The 13675-nt window shown below is 62.1% G+C and overlaps 1 protein-coding gene across 2 annotated transcripts; it reads left to right on the top strand.

Annotated features, from left to right (window-relative positions):
- The first annotated feature begins 2741 nt into the window (after positions 1-2741).
- On the top strand, positions 2742-12765 carry PPP1R16A (protein phosphatase 1 regulatory subunit 16A). 2 transcript variants are annotated; one of them, XM_068161112.1, is made up of 11 exons: positions 2742-2829; positions 5706-6542; positions 7189-7259; positions 7807-7952; positions 8037-8140; positions 8239-8363; positions 8954-9079; positions 9937-10012; positions 10090-10219; positions 10972-11134; positions 12348-12765. In XM_068161112.1, exons 2-11 carry the CDS (start codon positions 6287-6289, stop codon positions 12684-12686), a joined length of 1536 nt encoding a protein of 511 aa, XP_068017213.1. In that variant the 5' UTR covers positions 2742-2829; positions 5706-6286; the 3' UTR covers positions 12687-12765. The 2 variants fall into 2 exon arrangements, with proteins under 2 accessions (XP_068017213.1, XP_068017214.1); XM_068161113.1 differs by having other exon boundaries at positions 2776-2829; positions 5703-6542.
- The last annotated feature ends 910 nt before the right edge of the window (positions 12766-13675 follow it).

Genomic DNA, 13675 nt, shown 5'->3' on the forward strand with positions numbered 1-13675 from the left:
CCAACCCCCCGGGGGTAATATATGGGGGTCCACACCCATCCTTCACCTCTCTACCCCACCCTGGCTACCCCCTGCTATAGGGGGGTCCAACGCTTCCAGCGGCAACCCCAAGGGTGAGCCCCAAATTGAAGCCTCCCACTCAAAACCATCACCTGAGGAACCTCCTTCCGGGGGTAATTTGTGGGGGTCCACACCCATCCTTCACCTCCCTACCCCCCCTTGGCGACCCCCTCCCCCTATAGGAGGGTCCAGTTCCTCCAGTTCTCACTCCAAGGGGGGCTCCCAAACCAGTGTCCCCCCACTGTTATGGGGGCAGCTCCCCACTTCCTACAGCACCAGCGTGGCCCCCAACGCTGTGGCCCCCAATGCTGTGGCCCCCCCCAGTGCCTCCCCTCCTTTTCTCGCTTTTCACTGGGGGGTTCTGACCCCCCCCACTTCTGAACCTCCCCCAAGACCCCCTCCCAGCAACCCCCCATCCCCAGACTCAGAATTAGGTGGGGGAGGGGCCCAAAATATGCCCCCTCCCAACAAAAGCATCTTTGATGTTTGGCTGATCCACCCCGGGGACATTGTAGCCCCTGCCCTCCATGGGTGACACCCCCCCAATAACTAAACTGGGGGTGTGTGTGTCCCAGTGTTGCTGGGAAGGATGGGGGGCTGGGGGGGGGCTACACAGATGAGCACCCAGAAATCACCTTGACCCTTCCCTCCCCCCAGGACCCAAAAATCCACCTCACTTCACCCGTCACCTCCCCTGCCTTTACAAGGTCATTGTCACCTTCACCCCCCGGCCCCAGCACCCCCCCAGCGTGTCTTCTCCTCATGGGGACACCACTGTCACTCCCCACAATGTCCCTATCACCCCCCCAGGGTGACACTACCGTGTCCTCTCTCCCCATGCCCCTGCCACCCCCAGAAGCGACCACTGCGTGTGGCCCCCGTGTCCCTGTAACCCCCCCATGCGCCTGTCCCCCCGCAGTGTCCCTATCACCCCCTCCACGGTGACACTGTTCACCCCACCCCCCCTTCCAATAAAAGCAGGTGGTGACACCCGTGGCCGGGGGCAGGCATCTTTGTCACCTTTCTCACCTTTGTCCCCTTTGTCACCCCCCCTCCCGGTGTCGTGTGTTCCCCCCCGGGGCGACGCCGGAGCCGGGCTGGCGACTTCGGGGACTTTGCACAACAAAGACACTGGCGATACTGGGGGGGAGTGGGAATAGGGAGGGGGATGGGACCGGGAGCACTGGGATCCGGGGTGGTGGGACCGGGGGTGATGGCACTGGGAGCGCTGGAAGTGGTGGAACTGGGAGCATGGGGAGTAGGGTGATGGCGCTGGGGTGACGGCGCTGGTGACAAAGGAGCTGCTGGACTGGGAGCACTGGGACTGGGGGTGGTGGAACTGGGAGCACTGGGACTGAGGGTGGTGGAACTGGGAGCACCGGGACTGGGGGTGGTGGAAGTGGGAGCACCGGGACTGGGGGTGGTGGAACTGGGAGCAATGGGTCTGGGAGTGGTGGAACTGGGAGCACCAGGACTGGGGGTGCTGGAACTGGAAGCAGTGGGACTGGGGGTGGTGGAACTGTGAGCACAGGGACTGGGGGTGGTGGAACTGGGAGCGCTGGGTCTGGGGGTGCTGGAACTAGAAACAGTGGGACTGGGGGTGGTGGAACTGGGCGCATGGAAGTCCTGCAGGCTGCAGGGTACTCTGAGGCTGGACCCCGGGGGGCACTGGGACTACTGGAAACAGCTAGGAGGTGGAAGTAGGAGTACTGGGAGCCCTGGAGGCACAGACCAGTATCCCACCTGCACCAGAACCAGTTAATTCCCGGCCCCCGCCCGCCCCGGGGGGTCCCGGTCCCGGCGCCTTGGTGTCGCTGCCCTGCGGGGACTCGACAGGGACAGACGAGGGGGGTGCGGAAACAGTAGCGACCCCGGCCGAGTTTAGCAGAGCCGAGGAGCGACTGGGATGGGGGATGAGGGTGGAGTGGGTAACGCTGGTGTGCCCGGGAGCCGTGCCCGGGATCCATGCCAGGGGCACCGGGCTATACTGGGGGTGCTGGGCCGCAGTGCTGGGGCCAGCTGGGTTATACTGGGGGTGCACTGCGCTGGCAGCCACGCAGCGCTAGCGGGACTGGGCTGTACTGGGAGCACTGGGATCGGCGCCTTGCACAGAGCCACGACACGGGACACGTGGGGGTCAGGCACACATGCAAGAGGCATGGGCACACACGGAGGGGACGCGGACACGTGAAGTGGACGCGGGACACGTGGGGACCCGCGTCTCCACCCCCTTGTCCTCACGCCCTGTCCCCAGCTCCTGTCCCTTGTCTCCACCCTCTGTCCCATGTTCCTACCCCGTCCTTCGTCCCCACCTCCCGTCCCCGTGTCCCCGCCCCTTGTCCCCATGTCCCCCAACTCCTGCTCCCATGTTCTTGTCCCCATATCTCGACCTCTCCCCACCACAGCCCACAGCAGGGACTCGGGAACAGGTCTTGGGGACACCAGCCTGGGTAGGGGGGCACACGGGGACAGGATTTGGGGACAGCCCCAGAGGTGACACCGACTTCAGGATGATTTTCCCTCCTCCTCCCGCCAGAGGGCGAAAGCGCGCCCTAAGGCACCCACCGCCATCTTGGGAGCGGCCGTCTCCGCCACTGCAGGCGCCACTCCCAAGATGGCGCCTCAGAGCGTGCCTACCTTCCCCGGCCCTAGGCAGGCTCATTTCCGGTATCGACCGGAAGTGTCACTGGTTGCCATGGAGAGCGGCAGCGGCGGCTCCGCCCTGGGCAGCGGCAGGAACGGGCAAGGCCGCGGCCCCGATACCGGCAGGTATGGCTCGGGGGAGGCCAGCAACCGGCGATGGGGTGCAGGGAGGTATCTGGGGACAGGATCGGGGCTGGGGGAGGGTCGAGTGCGGAGTTCAGGAAGTCGAGTGCGGGGACTCCGCGGGACAGGCCCACGCGGGCTGGGGTTGGTCTTGGTGGCAGGCACTGGGCCCGAGGGGGGTCCTGTGCACAAAGTCGTGTTGAGGGGGGCCCCGTGGGACGGCAGTTTGGGGGTGACCACCCGGGGCAGGCCTCCATGGGCTGGGGGTGGGCTTGGGACAGAAGCCGGTGCCTGGGGGTGTTTCTGGGGGCAGGATCGCGCCGGGGGGGGGCTCCATGGGATGGGATTTGGAGCCGCGGGAGGGTCCTGCGGTCAGAATCCGGGGGGGGGGGGGGGGTCCCCATGGGAAAGAACCGGTGTGGTGGTACCCTCCAGGACAGGCCCATAGGGGATGTTGAGTCTTGGGGCAGGAACTGGGGCCGGGGAGGGGCCTTGGGGACAAGCCTGGGGCTAAGCGAGTCCCCCTGGGGGACTTGGGGACGTGGAGGTCCCTTGGGGTGGCTGTGGGGACAGATGCTCCAGAATCTGGGGCGTGCTCTGGGGCCAGGCTTGGGACCAGGAGGGCTCTTTGAAGGCCAGGGGAGGCCACTTGGGGACATGAGGGTCCCCTCAGGGGTGAGCCAGGGGACAGTTCCCTCCTCCCTAAGTGTGGGGGTCCCCTCAGTGGGAGGCTTGGTCATGGTTTCCCCTCGCCCATAGGGCTTGGGAACCTGGGTACCCCCTTGGAGACAAGCCTGGCAGTGTGGGGTCCCCCTTGGGATATGAGGACATGTGTGTTGGGGTTTTTTTTTGGGGGGGGGGGGTGTACTCTGGGGATACCCTCCTGCAGGATTTGGGGAGATGGGGATCCCCTTAAGGGGAACCTGAGGACAGGCTCCTGGGCTGGGGCAGAGGGTCCCTTCTAGGGGGATACCATGAAGGCCTTTTCGGGGGGGGGGGGGGGGGGAGAACCTTGGGGACAGACTCATCCAGGTCTTGGGGGGACCTTTGGGTGGGGTTGGGGGACATTGGGGTGCTTGGGGGATATGTGGGGTGTTTGGGGGGAAACATGGATTATTTGGGTGAAAATTTGGGGTGTTTGGGGCATGTTTTGGGAGCTTAGGGGATATTGGGGGGGGGAATGTCTGAAGTCTCCCAGGGATATTTGGAAGATTTGAGGGTGTTTGGGGGTGTTGGGGGTGATATTTGGGGTGTTTGGGGTGACATTTGTGACGTTTTGGGTGGCACTGAGGGCTCTGGGAGTAATTTGGCATCTTGGGGGGCCTGTTTGGGGTGACCAGGGCAAGATGTGGGGCACTCAGGGGGGGATATTTGGGGCGGTTTGGGGGGGCTATTTGCCATGCTGAGGGGAAGTTTGGGGGTGGGCAGGAGGAAATTTGGGTCTATTTGGGGAGATTTTGGGGGTGTAGGGGTATTGATGACATTTGGGGGGGGTGTTTGGGGGGAATTTGGGGTGACAGCTGGGTGTCTGGGAGATTTTGGAGGGTGTTTGGGGAGATTTTTGGCATGGCTTTGCTTTTAGGGGTGTTGGGGGGGACTTCTGAGGCATATTTGGGGCATTTGGGCAGGGTTTGGGGGGCTCATTGGGTGGATTTTTGGCGATTGGGGGGGAATTTGGGGGTGTGCATCCGCTTTTGGGGTGATTTTTGAGGGGATAGTTGATTTCTTTGGGAGGATATTTGGGGTGTTTGGCAGTTTGGGGGGACACTGGGTGGATTTCTGGGAGGATTTGGGGGGATCCAGAGGGATTTGGGGTGGATTTTGGGGATGTATGCCCTGTTTTGGGGGGTATTTGGTGTGTTTTGGGGGGTGCTTGGTGTATTTTGAGGGCTATTTGGTGTATTTTGGGGGATATTTGGTATGTTTGGGGGATATTTGGTGTGATTTGGGGGCTATTTGGTGCATTTTGGGGGATATTTGGTGTATTTTGGGGGTGTTTGGTGTGTTTTGGGGGATACTTGGTGTGTTTGGAGGGTGTTTGGTGTGTTTGGGGGATATTTGGTGTGTTTTGGGGGCTATTTGGTGCATTTTGGGGGATATTTGGTGTATTTTGGGGGATATTTGGTGTGTTTTGGGGGGTGTTTGGTGTGTTTTGGGGGGGTTGGTGTATTTTGGGGGATATTTGGTGTGTTTTTGGGGGTGTTTGGTGTGTTTTTGGGGGGTGTTTGGGCTGTTTGAGGGACATTCGGGGTATTCTGGCAGATTTTTGGGGTCCTTGGGTGGATTGTTGGGGATTTGGGGCATGTTTTGGGGCAGTTTTGGGATGTGTGGGTGACTTTGAGGGGACTTTTGTAGGCTGTTCGGTGCACTTGGGGAGATTTTGGGGCGCATTTCGGTAGATATCTGGGGGGGACCTTTGGGCAATGCCAAATCCGGGGGCTGAAGTTGCCAGCTCCACTTTCCCACCTTTTCCGTGAGCCGTTCCCGGCCACACCACGGCCGGTGGGGTTCCCAAACCGGGTCCCAGCATCCCGGTGACCCCTTTTCCTTCAGCCCCACCGCGGATTTACCGCCGGCTTCGCCCCGGCCGGCGTTCCTTGGGGATTTACAGCGGGGATTAAGGTGCAGGAATGCTGCTGGCGGACTTTGCCCGCTGGAATCGCGGCCGCTCGCCCTCGGAGGTGGCTTTGGGAAGCGCAGCTCTGCCGGAATCTGCCCTTTCCTGCCCGGCCCGCCCTGCCCGCCGGGCGATGCCGGCGTCAGGGGCGAGGTTCTCCCGGTTTCACCGTATCCAGCCGGCACTTACCGGGCTGTGCCGGGATCCCTTTGCCTGTGCCGAGCTTCTCCTCTTCCCTCAACCATTTTCCTTTTCCCAGCAGGATTTTGTCTGCTCCACGCTCGTCCCGCCGCAACCAGGGCAAGGCAGAGCTTCATCCCAGCAACCTGCTGCTGTTCCGGCAGCATTCCCAGCCGGATTATCTGCTCCTCGGTGCCTCCAGAGCGCTGCTGGCTGCTGAATGACCGGGAAACGCTTCCAGAAAGCGGGAAGGCTGCGGCTCCTCGGGATAATTCGGCAGCAGACAGGCACCAGGGAGTAGTCTGAAGGTGTTGCACCGGCCACGCTCCTCCCGGGCTTCGGAGCCGGCGTTGCTGAGCAGATCCAGCCCGCGCTGAGCTGCCAGGACGGGGTCAGCCCCTCTGTGGCTTCACCAAACCCTCCACCCACCCTTCTGGGGAGGGATTTTTCGGGTTGGGAAAGGCCAGGGATTGGAACCGTGGGAGATGATGCCGAAGCACCCATCCCAGTCCGCGGAACCGCTGGTGCCGCCACGGCGAAGCTTTGGGATACAGGAATAAACCTCCCCCCTTTGCCCAGGGGGGTGATGCTGGTGGAGGAGCTGGCAGCTCCATACTCCATTCCCAGTGGGATTGGCTCCATCCTTGGGCCGAGTCCCCGGCCATGGCGGAGCACCCGGAGCTGGTGGCGGAGATGCCGGCGGTGGCTCGCCTCAGCACCCCGGAGAGGCTGAAACACGCCCAGAAGCGCCGAGCCCAGCAGCTCAAGAAGTGGGCCCAGGCTGAGAAGGAGCCACAGGGATCCAAGGTGGGAGCTGAGAGGAAGAGGAGGAAGAGGAGCGATGGCAACGCCAAAAGGGTGACGTTCCCTGCCAGCGTCCAGCTGCTGGAAGCGGCTGCCCGGCATGACGCTGAGGAAGGTAGGGGCTGGGGGCTGGGGGCTGGGGGCTGCTGGGACCTCAAAACCTCTTAAAACTTCCCCCAGGGAGGAATTGTCAAGATGAAGATTCCCATTTTCCCACTGTCCCCCCCCCCAATCCCAGTTTTGCCACCAAAATGTTGTCACCAAACCCCCAGTTTTCTTGCCAAAAAGCCCCCCCCCCCAAATGCTGATTTCACTACCAAATTGACTCCCCCCAATCCCAATTTCCCTGCCAAATATTCCCCCAGTCCCAATTGTGCCACAAAATGTCCCCTCAAAAGCCCAACACCCTCTCAAAACACCAACTTCCCACCAAGTATCCCAATTTGCCACCAACTGTTCTCCCAAATCCCAGTTTCCCTGCCAAATTCCCACCCAACTCCCATTTTTGCCACCAAATCTCCCCCCCCCCCATCCCCATCCCAATTTTCCTGCCAAATATCCCTCCAAAACCACCCAGCCCCTTGCAGTCGGTTCTGGAGCCTTTGCCCCTGCCGAAGTGGTGGCTAAATAAATCCTGGTGGGATGCTCCTGGGTGGTGCTTTCATTCCCAAGGTGCTGGTTGCACCCTGGTGGGATGCTCCAAGGTGCCAGCACCGCGGTGCCAGCAGGATCCTGGCTAACCCCTCCCTGTGCCTCCCCAGTCCAGCACTTCCTGGACAGCGGGATCAGCCCCGACCTCTGCAACGAGGATGGCCTCACAGCCCTGCACCAGGTAAGGGCACGCCAGTGTGGCACCAGTGTGGCATGGAATTGGTGCTGGTGCTGGCTTGGTGAAGCCCTGGCATGGGACTGGTTCCAGTGCTGGCTCAGCAAGGCCCTGGCATGGAGCCGGTGTTGGTCCAGTTAAGCTCTGGCCTGGAACTGGTTCCAGTGGCAGCCCCGTGAGTCCCTGGAAAGGAGTTGGTGCCGGTGCCAACTTGATAAAGCCTGGCACAGTGCCGATGCTAGCCTATTAAAGCCCTGGCGTGGTGCCAGTGCTGGATGGTAAAGCCCTGACATGGTGCCAGTGGTGGCCCAGCAAAGCCCTGGCATGGAGCTGGTGCTGGTGCCACAGCAGCGAAGCCCTGGCATGGAGCTGGTTCCAGTGCCAGCCCAGTGAAGCCCTGGCACAGCACTGGTGCCAATGCCACCAGCCCTGGTTGGCTGCCCCCCGTTCTCCCGGTGCCAATGGCCAGGCCCCTCCCCGCGGGGTGAGCTTGTGGGGACCCTTTCCCCCTGCCAGTCCCTCCCGGTAAGCGCTGCCGGTTCTCCCTGCCCAGTGCTGCATCGACGATGCGGGCAAGGTGGTGCCGGTGCTGCTGGATGCCGGCGCCGACGTCAACGCCCGCGACAGCGAGCTCTGGACCCCGCTGCACGCCGCCGCCACCTGCGGCCACCTCCACCTGGTCCAGCTCCTCATCCAACGGTAACCGGGGGCGCGGCGCGGCCGGGGCCACCGGCGGGGACCTCGCGCCGACCCTGACCCGCCGCTCCTTGTCCCCGCCCCCAGCGGTGCCGATCTTCTGGCCACCAACTCCGACGGCAACATGCCCTACGACCTCTGCGAGGACGAGCTGACCCTGGACTGCCTGGAGAGCGCCATGGCTGAGCAGGGTGAGCGGCACCGCCCCCCACCGGCACCGGCACCGGCACCGTGGTGACAGCCAGGACCTGGTGGGACACCCCCGGTGTGTCCCCCTCGTTGTCACCAGGCATCACCCAGGAGAAGATCGAGGAGGCTCGGGGGGCCACCGAGAGGGAGATGATGGCGGAGATCCGGCAGCTGGTGGAAGCCGGCGCTGATCTGGATGCGCCGAGGGGACACGGAGCCACTTTGGTAGGGTGGGGGGGCGACACCAGGAGGGGTGGGGATGGGGATGGTTGGTATCAAGGGGGCCTCAAACATCCCAGCAGGGTAAAAAGAGGAGTTTGAGAGGATATTTGGCAGGAGAATTGGGATTTTGAAGGAGCTTGGTGGCAAAAATTTGGAGTACAGTGAAGATTTGGGAGCTTGGGGGGGGTGGGGTTTGGAAACACCAGGATTTGGGGGGGGGGGGGGGGCAGATATTTGGTGGGAAATTTGGGATTTTGGGGGGATATTTGAGGGAAATTTGGAATGTTTGCACATGTTTGGTGGGAAATGTGGGATTTTGAGGGGGGGGTTGGTGGCCACATGGGGATTTGGTGTGGCAACATTGGGATGTGGGGGATGTTTCCTGGGCAAATTGGGATTTCGAGGGGGTTTGGCAAAAGTTGGGGGTCTGAGGGAACATCTGGTGGAGAATGTGGGATTTGGGGGGGGATATAAGGGTGCCCAAGTCAGGGTTTGGAGGGATATCTGGTGTCAAAACCGGGTTTGGGGGAGCCAGGACCACCCTAGGTGGTTTGGGGCCGCCTGGGTGGCACCATCCCACGTTCCTTTGGCAGCTCCACATCACCGCCGCCAACGGCTACGCGGAGGCCGCCGAGCTGCTGCTGGAGCACCAGGCCAGCCTCAGCAGCAGGGACGAGGACGGGTGGCAGCCGCTCCACGCCGCGGCCTGCTGGGGACAGGTGAGCGCTGGGGCCGCCCGTGGCGCCCCCTGCCCCTTCGGTCAGGGGCCCTGGTGGTCACGGGGGACTTGGACTACTCAGACATCTGCTGGAAGGCCTCCACAGCCAGCCAGCCACGGCCCAGGAGGCTCCTCCAGCGCACTGATGGTCATTTCCTGATGGTGGAGGAACCAACGAGGAGAGGACCTGACGCCACAAAGGAGGGACTGGTTGGAGCAATGAAGGCTGGGGGCAGCCTTGGCTGCAGTGACCACCAGATGGTGGAGTTCAGGATCTGGTGTGGAAGGAAGGAAGTATCCAGCAGGATTGCAAGGGTGGATTTCAGCAGGGCCAAATTTGGCCTTTTCAGGCAGTTGCTAAGGGAAATCTCACAGGACAGGGTGCTAGGAGGCAAAGGGGCCCGAGGCAGTTGGTTAACATTCAAGGACCTCTTCTTCCACGCTCAAGGTCAGAGCATCCTGAAGAGTAGGAAATGGAGAAAGGGAGCCAGGAGCCCTGCATGGTTCAGTAGGGAACTGCTAAGCAAACTCAAAGTGGAAGAAGAGAGTCCACAGATCATGAAAGGAGGGGTTGGCCACGTGGGAGGACAGTTGTCAGAGGATGTAGGGAGGCTGCTAGGAAGGCTAAGACCTCCTTGTAGTTCAGCCTTGTGTGGGAGGTCAAGGACAACGGAGCAGGCTGCCCGGGGGGCTGTGGAGTCTGCCTCTCTGGAGACATTCAAGCCCTGCCTGGCTGTGTGCCTGTGTGACCTGCTCTGGGTGCTCCTGCCCTGGCAGGGGGGGGGTTGGACTGGATGAGCTCTGGAGGTCCCTTCCAGCCCCTCACGTTCTGTGACCTTGTCCCTTTGGCCACGCTAGGTGCAGATGGTGGAGCTGCTGGTGGCCCATGGCGCCGATCTCAACGGTAAATCGGTGCTGGATGAGACCCCCTTGGGTGAGTTCGGTGGCACGGTGGGGCGGGCTCGCGGTGCCAGCGGTGCCGGCGGTTTGCCACCCAGCTCCTCGTGGCAGATGTCTGCGGTGACGAGGAGGTGAGGGCCAAGCTGCTGGAGCTGAAGCACAAGCACGAGGCCGTGATGAGGTCCCACCACAGGCACAAATCCCTCCTCCAGCGCCGCACCTCCAGCGCCGGCAGCCGCGGGTGAGTGGCGAGGGCGGCACCAAAGCCACCCCTCACCGGCAAGGCGGTGCCAGGGGGTCAGCTGCTTGGGAAGCTGGGACTTGGGGGGGGTGTTTGGTGGGAAACTTGGGGTTCTGGGGGATGTTTGGTGGCCAGACTGGGAAGCTGGGAGGTATCTGGTGGGAAAATTGGGATTCTGGGGGGGGTTGGTGGGAAGATTTGGACTTTTGAGGGATATTTGGGGGCCAAACTGGGAATTTGGGGGATATTTGGTGGGGAAATTGGGATTTGAGCACATATTTGGTAGGAAAATCGGAGTTTTGCAAGAGGTTGGTGGCAGAATTGGAGGTTGAGGGAATATTTGCTGGGAAAATTAGGATTTGGAGGGACACTTGACAGGAAAATTGGGGGGTTTTGCCGGATATCTGCCGGGAAAATTGGGACTTTGGGGCATGTTTGGTTACAGACTGGGGGCTCAGGGGACATTTGGCAGAAAATGGGGGAATTTTGAGGGGGTTTGGGGGCAACATTTGAGCTGGGGGGATATTTGGTGGCAAAAGTGGGAATTTGGAGGGGATATTCGAGAGGAAAATCGGCACCCGGGGGGATGTCCGGTGGGAAAACTGGGGCTGCTGGGGGGATATTTGGCTACAAACCTGGCACTGGGTGGGGTAGGCCGTGGGAAGGTTGGGACTCGGAGGGGGGTTGGTGTGGAAGCTGAGGCTCGGGGCGTGTTTGGCGTCCCCACGGGGCGGCGTGTGGATGTGTGGCAGGAAGGTGGTGCGGAGGGTGAGCGTCTCGGAGCGCTCCAGCCTGTACCGGCGCGAGCACGAGCGGGAGGCCATCGTCTGGCAGCGAGCCGCCCGGCGCGACAGCGGCGACGACGACGACGACGGCCAGACTGACGCCGAGCTGCGGCGCCGCGCTGCTGCCGCTGTGAGTCACCGCCGCCGGGCCTGCCGAGCCGGGGCACAGCCGGCACCATGCCGGGGCCTGGCCCCCGGGGCTTGGGTCCCAGTGGTCACAATATGGGTCCTGGTGACCACGGCTTGGGTCCCAGTGGTCGCCATATGGGTCCTGGCAACCATGTTTGGGTCCCAGTGGTTGCCATATGGGTCCTGGTCCCCGGGGCTTGGGTCCCAGTGGTCGCCATATGGGTCCTGGCGACCATGGTTGGATCCCAGTGGTTGCCATATGGGTCCTGGCCCCCCTGGCTTGGGTCCCAGTGGTTGCCATATGGGTCCTGGCGACCATGGTTGGGTCCCAGTGGTTGCCATATGGGTCCTGGCGACCATGGCTTGGGTCCCAGTGGTTGCCATATGGGTCCTGGTGACCATGGTTGGGTCCCAGTGGTTGCCATATGGGTCCTGGCGACCATGGCTTGGGTCCCAGTGGCTGCCATATGGGTCCTGGTGACCATGGTTGGGTCCCAGTGGTTGCCATATGGGTCCTGGCAACCATGGCTTGGGTCCCAGTGGCTGCCATATGGGTCCTGGTGACCATGGTTGGGTCCCAGTGGTTGCCATATGGGTCCTGGCCCCCGGGGCTTGGGTCCCAGTGGTCGCCATATGGGTCCTGGTGACCATGGTTGGGTCCCAGTGGTTGCCATATGGGTCCTGGCGACCATGGCTTGGGTCCCAGTGGTTGCCATATGGGTCCTGGCGACCATGGCTTGGGTCCCAGTGGTTGCCATATGGGTCCTGGCGACCATGGTTTGGGCCCCACCATTGCCATTTAGGTCCTGATGGTCGCCACGTGGGTCCCGTTGGATACAATTCAGGTCCCACCATCACGATATGGGTCCCACCATCATGACATAGGTGCTGCCAGCTGCAGTTTGGGTGCTGGTGGCCACCATTCAGGTCCCACCATTGCAGTTTGGGTGCTGGTGGCCACCATTCAGGTCCCACCATTGCAGTTTGGGTGCTGGTGGCCACCATTCAGGTCCCACCATTGCAGCTTGGGTGCTGGTGGCCACAACCCAGGTCTCACCGTTGCCATTCAGGTGCTGGTGGCCACAACCCGGGTCTCACCGTTGCCGTTCAGGTGCTGGCGGTCACGGCAGGGGTCCCACTGTCGCGATGTGTGTCACCATATAGCTCCCACTAGCCACGATTTGCCTCCCACTCTCTTTCTCTGCCCCCTCCAGGACCCCCCGGCCCCCTCCCCTCCCCGCAACGGCTCTGCTCTCTGCCCCCACGGCCCTGGCACCGGCGCCACCGTTCACCCGGTACCGGATCCAGCGCCGCGCCACCACCTGCCTGCCACCCTCCCGGACCTCAAACGGCACCGAGCGGCCACCAAGCTCCAGCACCTGCCTGGAGGGGACGCAGCCACGCCCGTTGGCAGGGGTGACGCGGGTGACGCCGGTGGTACCGGTGGCACCGGCGGCACCGGGGATGGCACCGGCGAGCCTCCGCTCCTCAAACTGACGGCGCCGGCCGAGGAGCCGCCGGCACAGAAGCAGCGCTGCTGTAAGGTGATGTGAGCACCCCTGGGTGCCCCCCACCCCCTTAACATTTGGCCTCTTTTGGCCTTTCTCACCCCAAAAAGTGCCTCTCACCATCGCCTCTTTGTCTTCTTTCGTTGCGCGGCAAAACCAAAGCAGCTCCATTTTGACCCCTGCCAGCACCCATAGGTAACCCCCACCCCCTGTAGCACCTATGGGTGCCTCCCACACACAGCTGTAGCACCCGTGGGTGCTCCCTCACCCCAAGCAGTGCCTCTTCCTCCACTGCCTCCTCGTCTGTTTTCACCACAGGGCAAACAGCAGCCCTATTCTGGCCTCTGCTCAGCACCCTTAGGTGACCTTCACCCCCCACAGCACCCATGGGTGAACTGCCCCCCCCCCCAGCACCCAGAGATGCCCCCTTACCCCCCAGGTTTTGGCGTCTGTTGGCCCTTTTCACCCCCAAATGGGCGTGCCTCTTTCACCATTGGTTCCTCCTCATCTTTCCCTGTGCTGTGAAGCTAACCCAGCCCCATTTTGGCCCCCTCCCAGCACCCATGGGTGCCCCTCCACCCCTATAGCAACCGGGGGTACTCCCACCCCGTACATTTTTGGCCTCTTTCACCATCACCTCCTCTTTGTTTTCTTTCACTCTGGGCCAAAACCAAACCAGCCCCATTTTGACCCCCCTCTGATCACCCATAGGTGACTCCCACCCCTCCATAGCACCCAAGGGTGACTCCCCCACCCTCTGGCACCCACGGGTGCCCCCTTCCCCGGAAATTTTGGCCTCTCTTGGCCTTTTTCACCCCCAAAGTGCCTCTTTCCCCATCGCTGCTGCCTCCTCATCTTTCACTGCACTGCAGAACCAAACCAGCACTATTTTGGCCCCCTCCCAGCACCTGTAGGTGCCCCTCCCACCCCCCCCCAGCACCCATGGGTGCCCCTTGTTGGGGTCTCTGCCCCACAGGAGCGGTGCTGAGCCTGGGGCAGCACCGGCAGCTGCCGCCTGCAGTTATTTAGGGAGG

Source organism: Melanerpes formicivorus, unplaced genomic scaffold, assembly GCF_026170545.1.
Source record: "Melanerpes formicivorus ecotype bairdi unplaced genomic scaffold, bMelFor1.0.p_v2 SCAF_56, whole genome shotgun sequence".
Taxonomy (NCBI): Eukaryota; Metazoa; Chordata; class Aves; order Piciformes; family Picidae; genus Melanerpes; species Melanerpes formicivorus.

Excerpts from the sequence above, each read along its gene's own strand:
- PPP1R16A (XM_068161112.1), top strand. The coding sequence starts at position 6,287 with ATGGCGGAGCACCCGGAGCTGGTGGCGGAGATGCCGGCGGTGGCTCGC. Across the intron at positions 7,953-8,036 it reads GTCCAGCTCCTCATCCAACG|CGGTGCCGATCTTCTGGCCA; the intron begins GTAACCGGGGGC and ends CCCCGCCCCCAG. Across the intron at positions 8,141-8,238 it reads GAGCGCCATGGCTGAGCAGG|GCATCACCCAGGAGAAGATC; the intron begins GTGAGCGGCACC and ends CGTTGTCACCAG.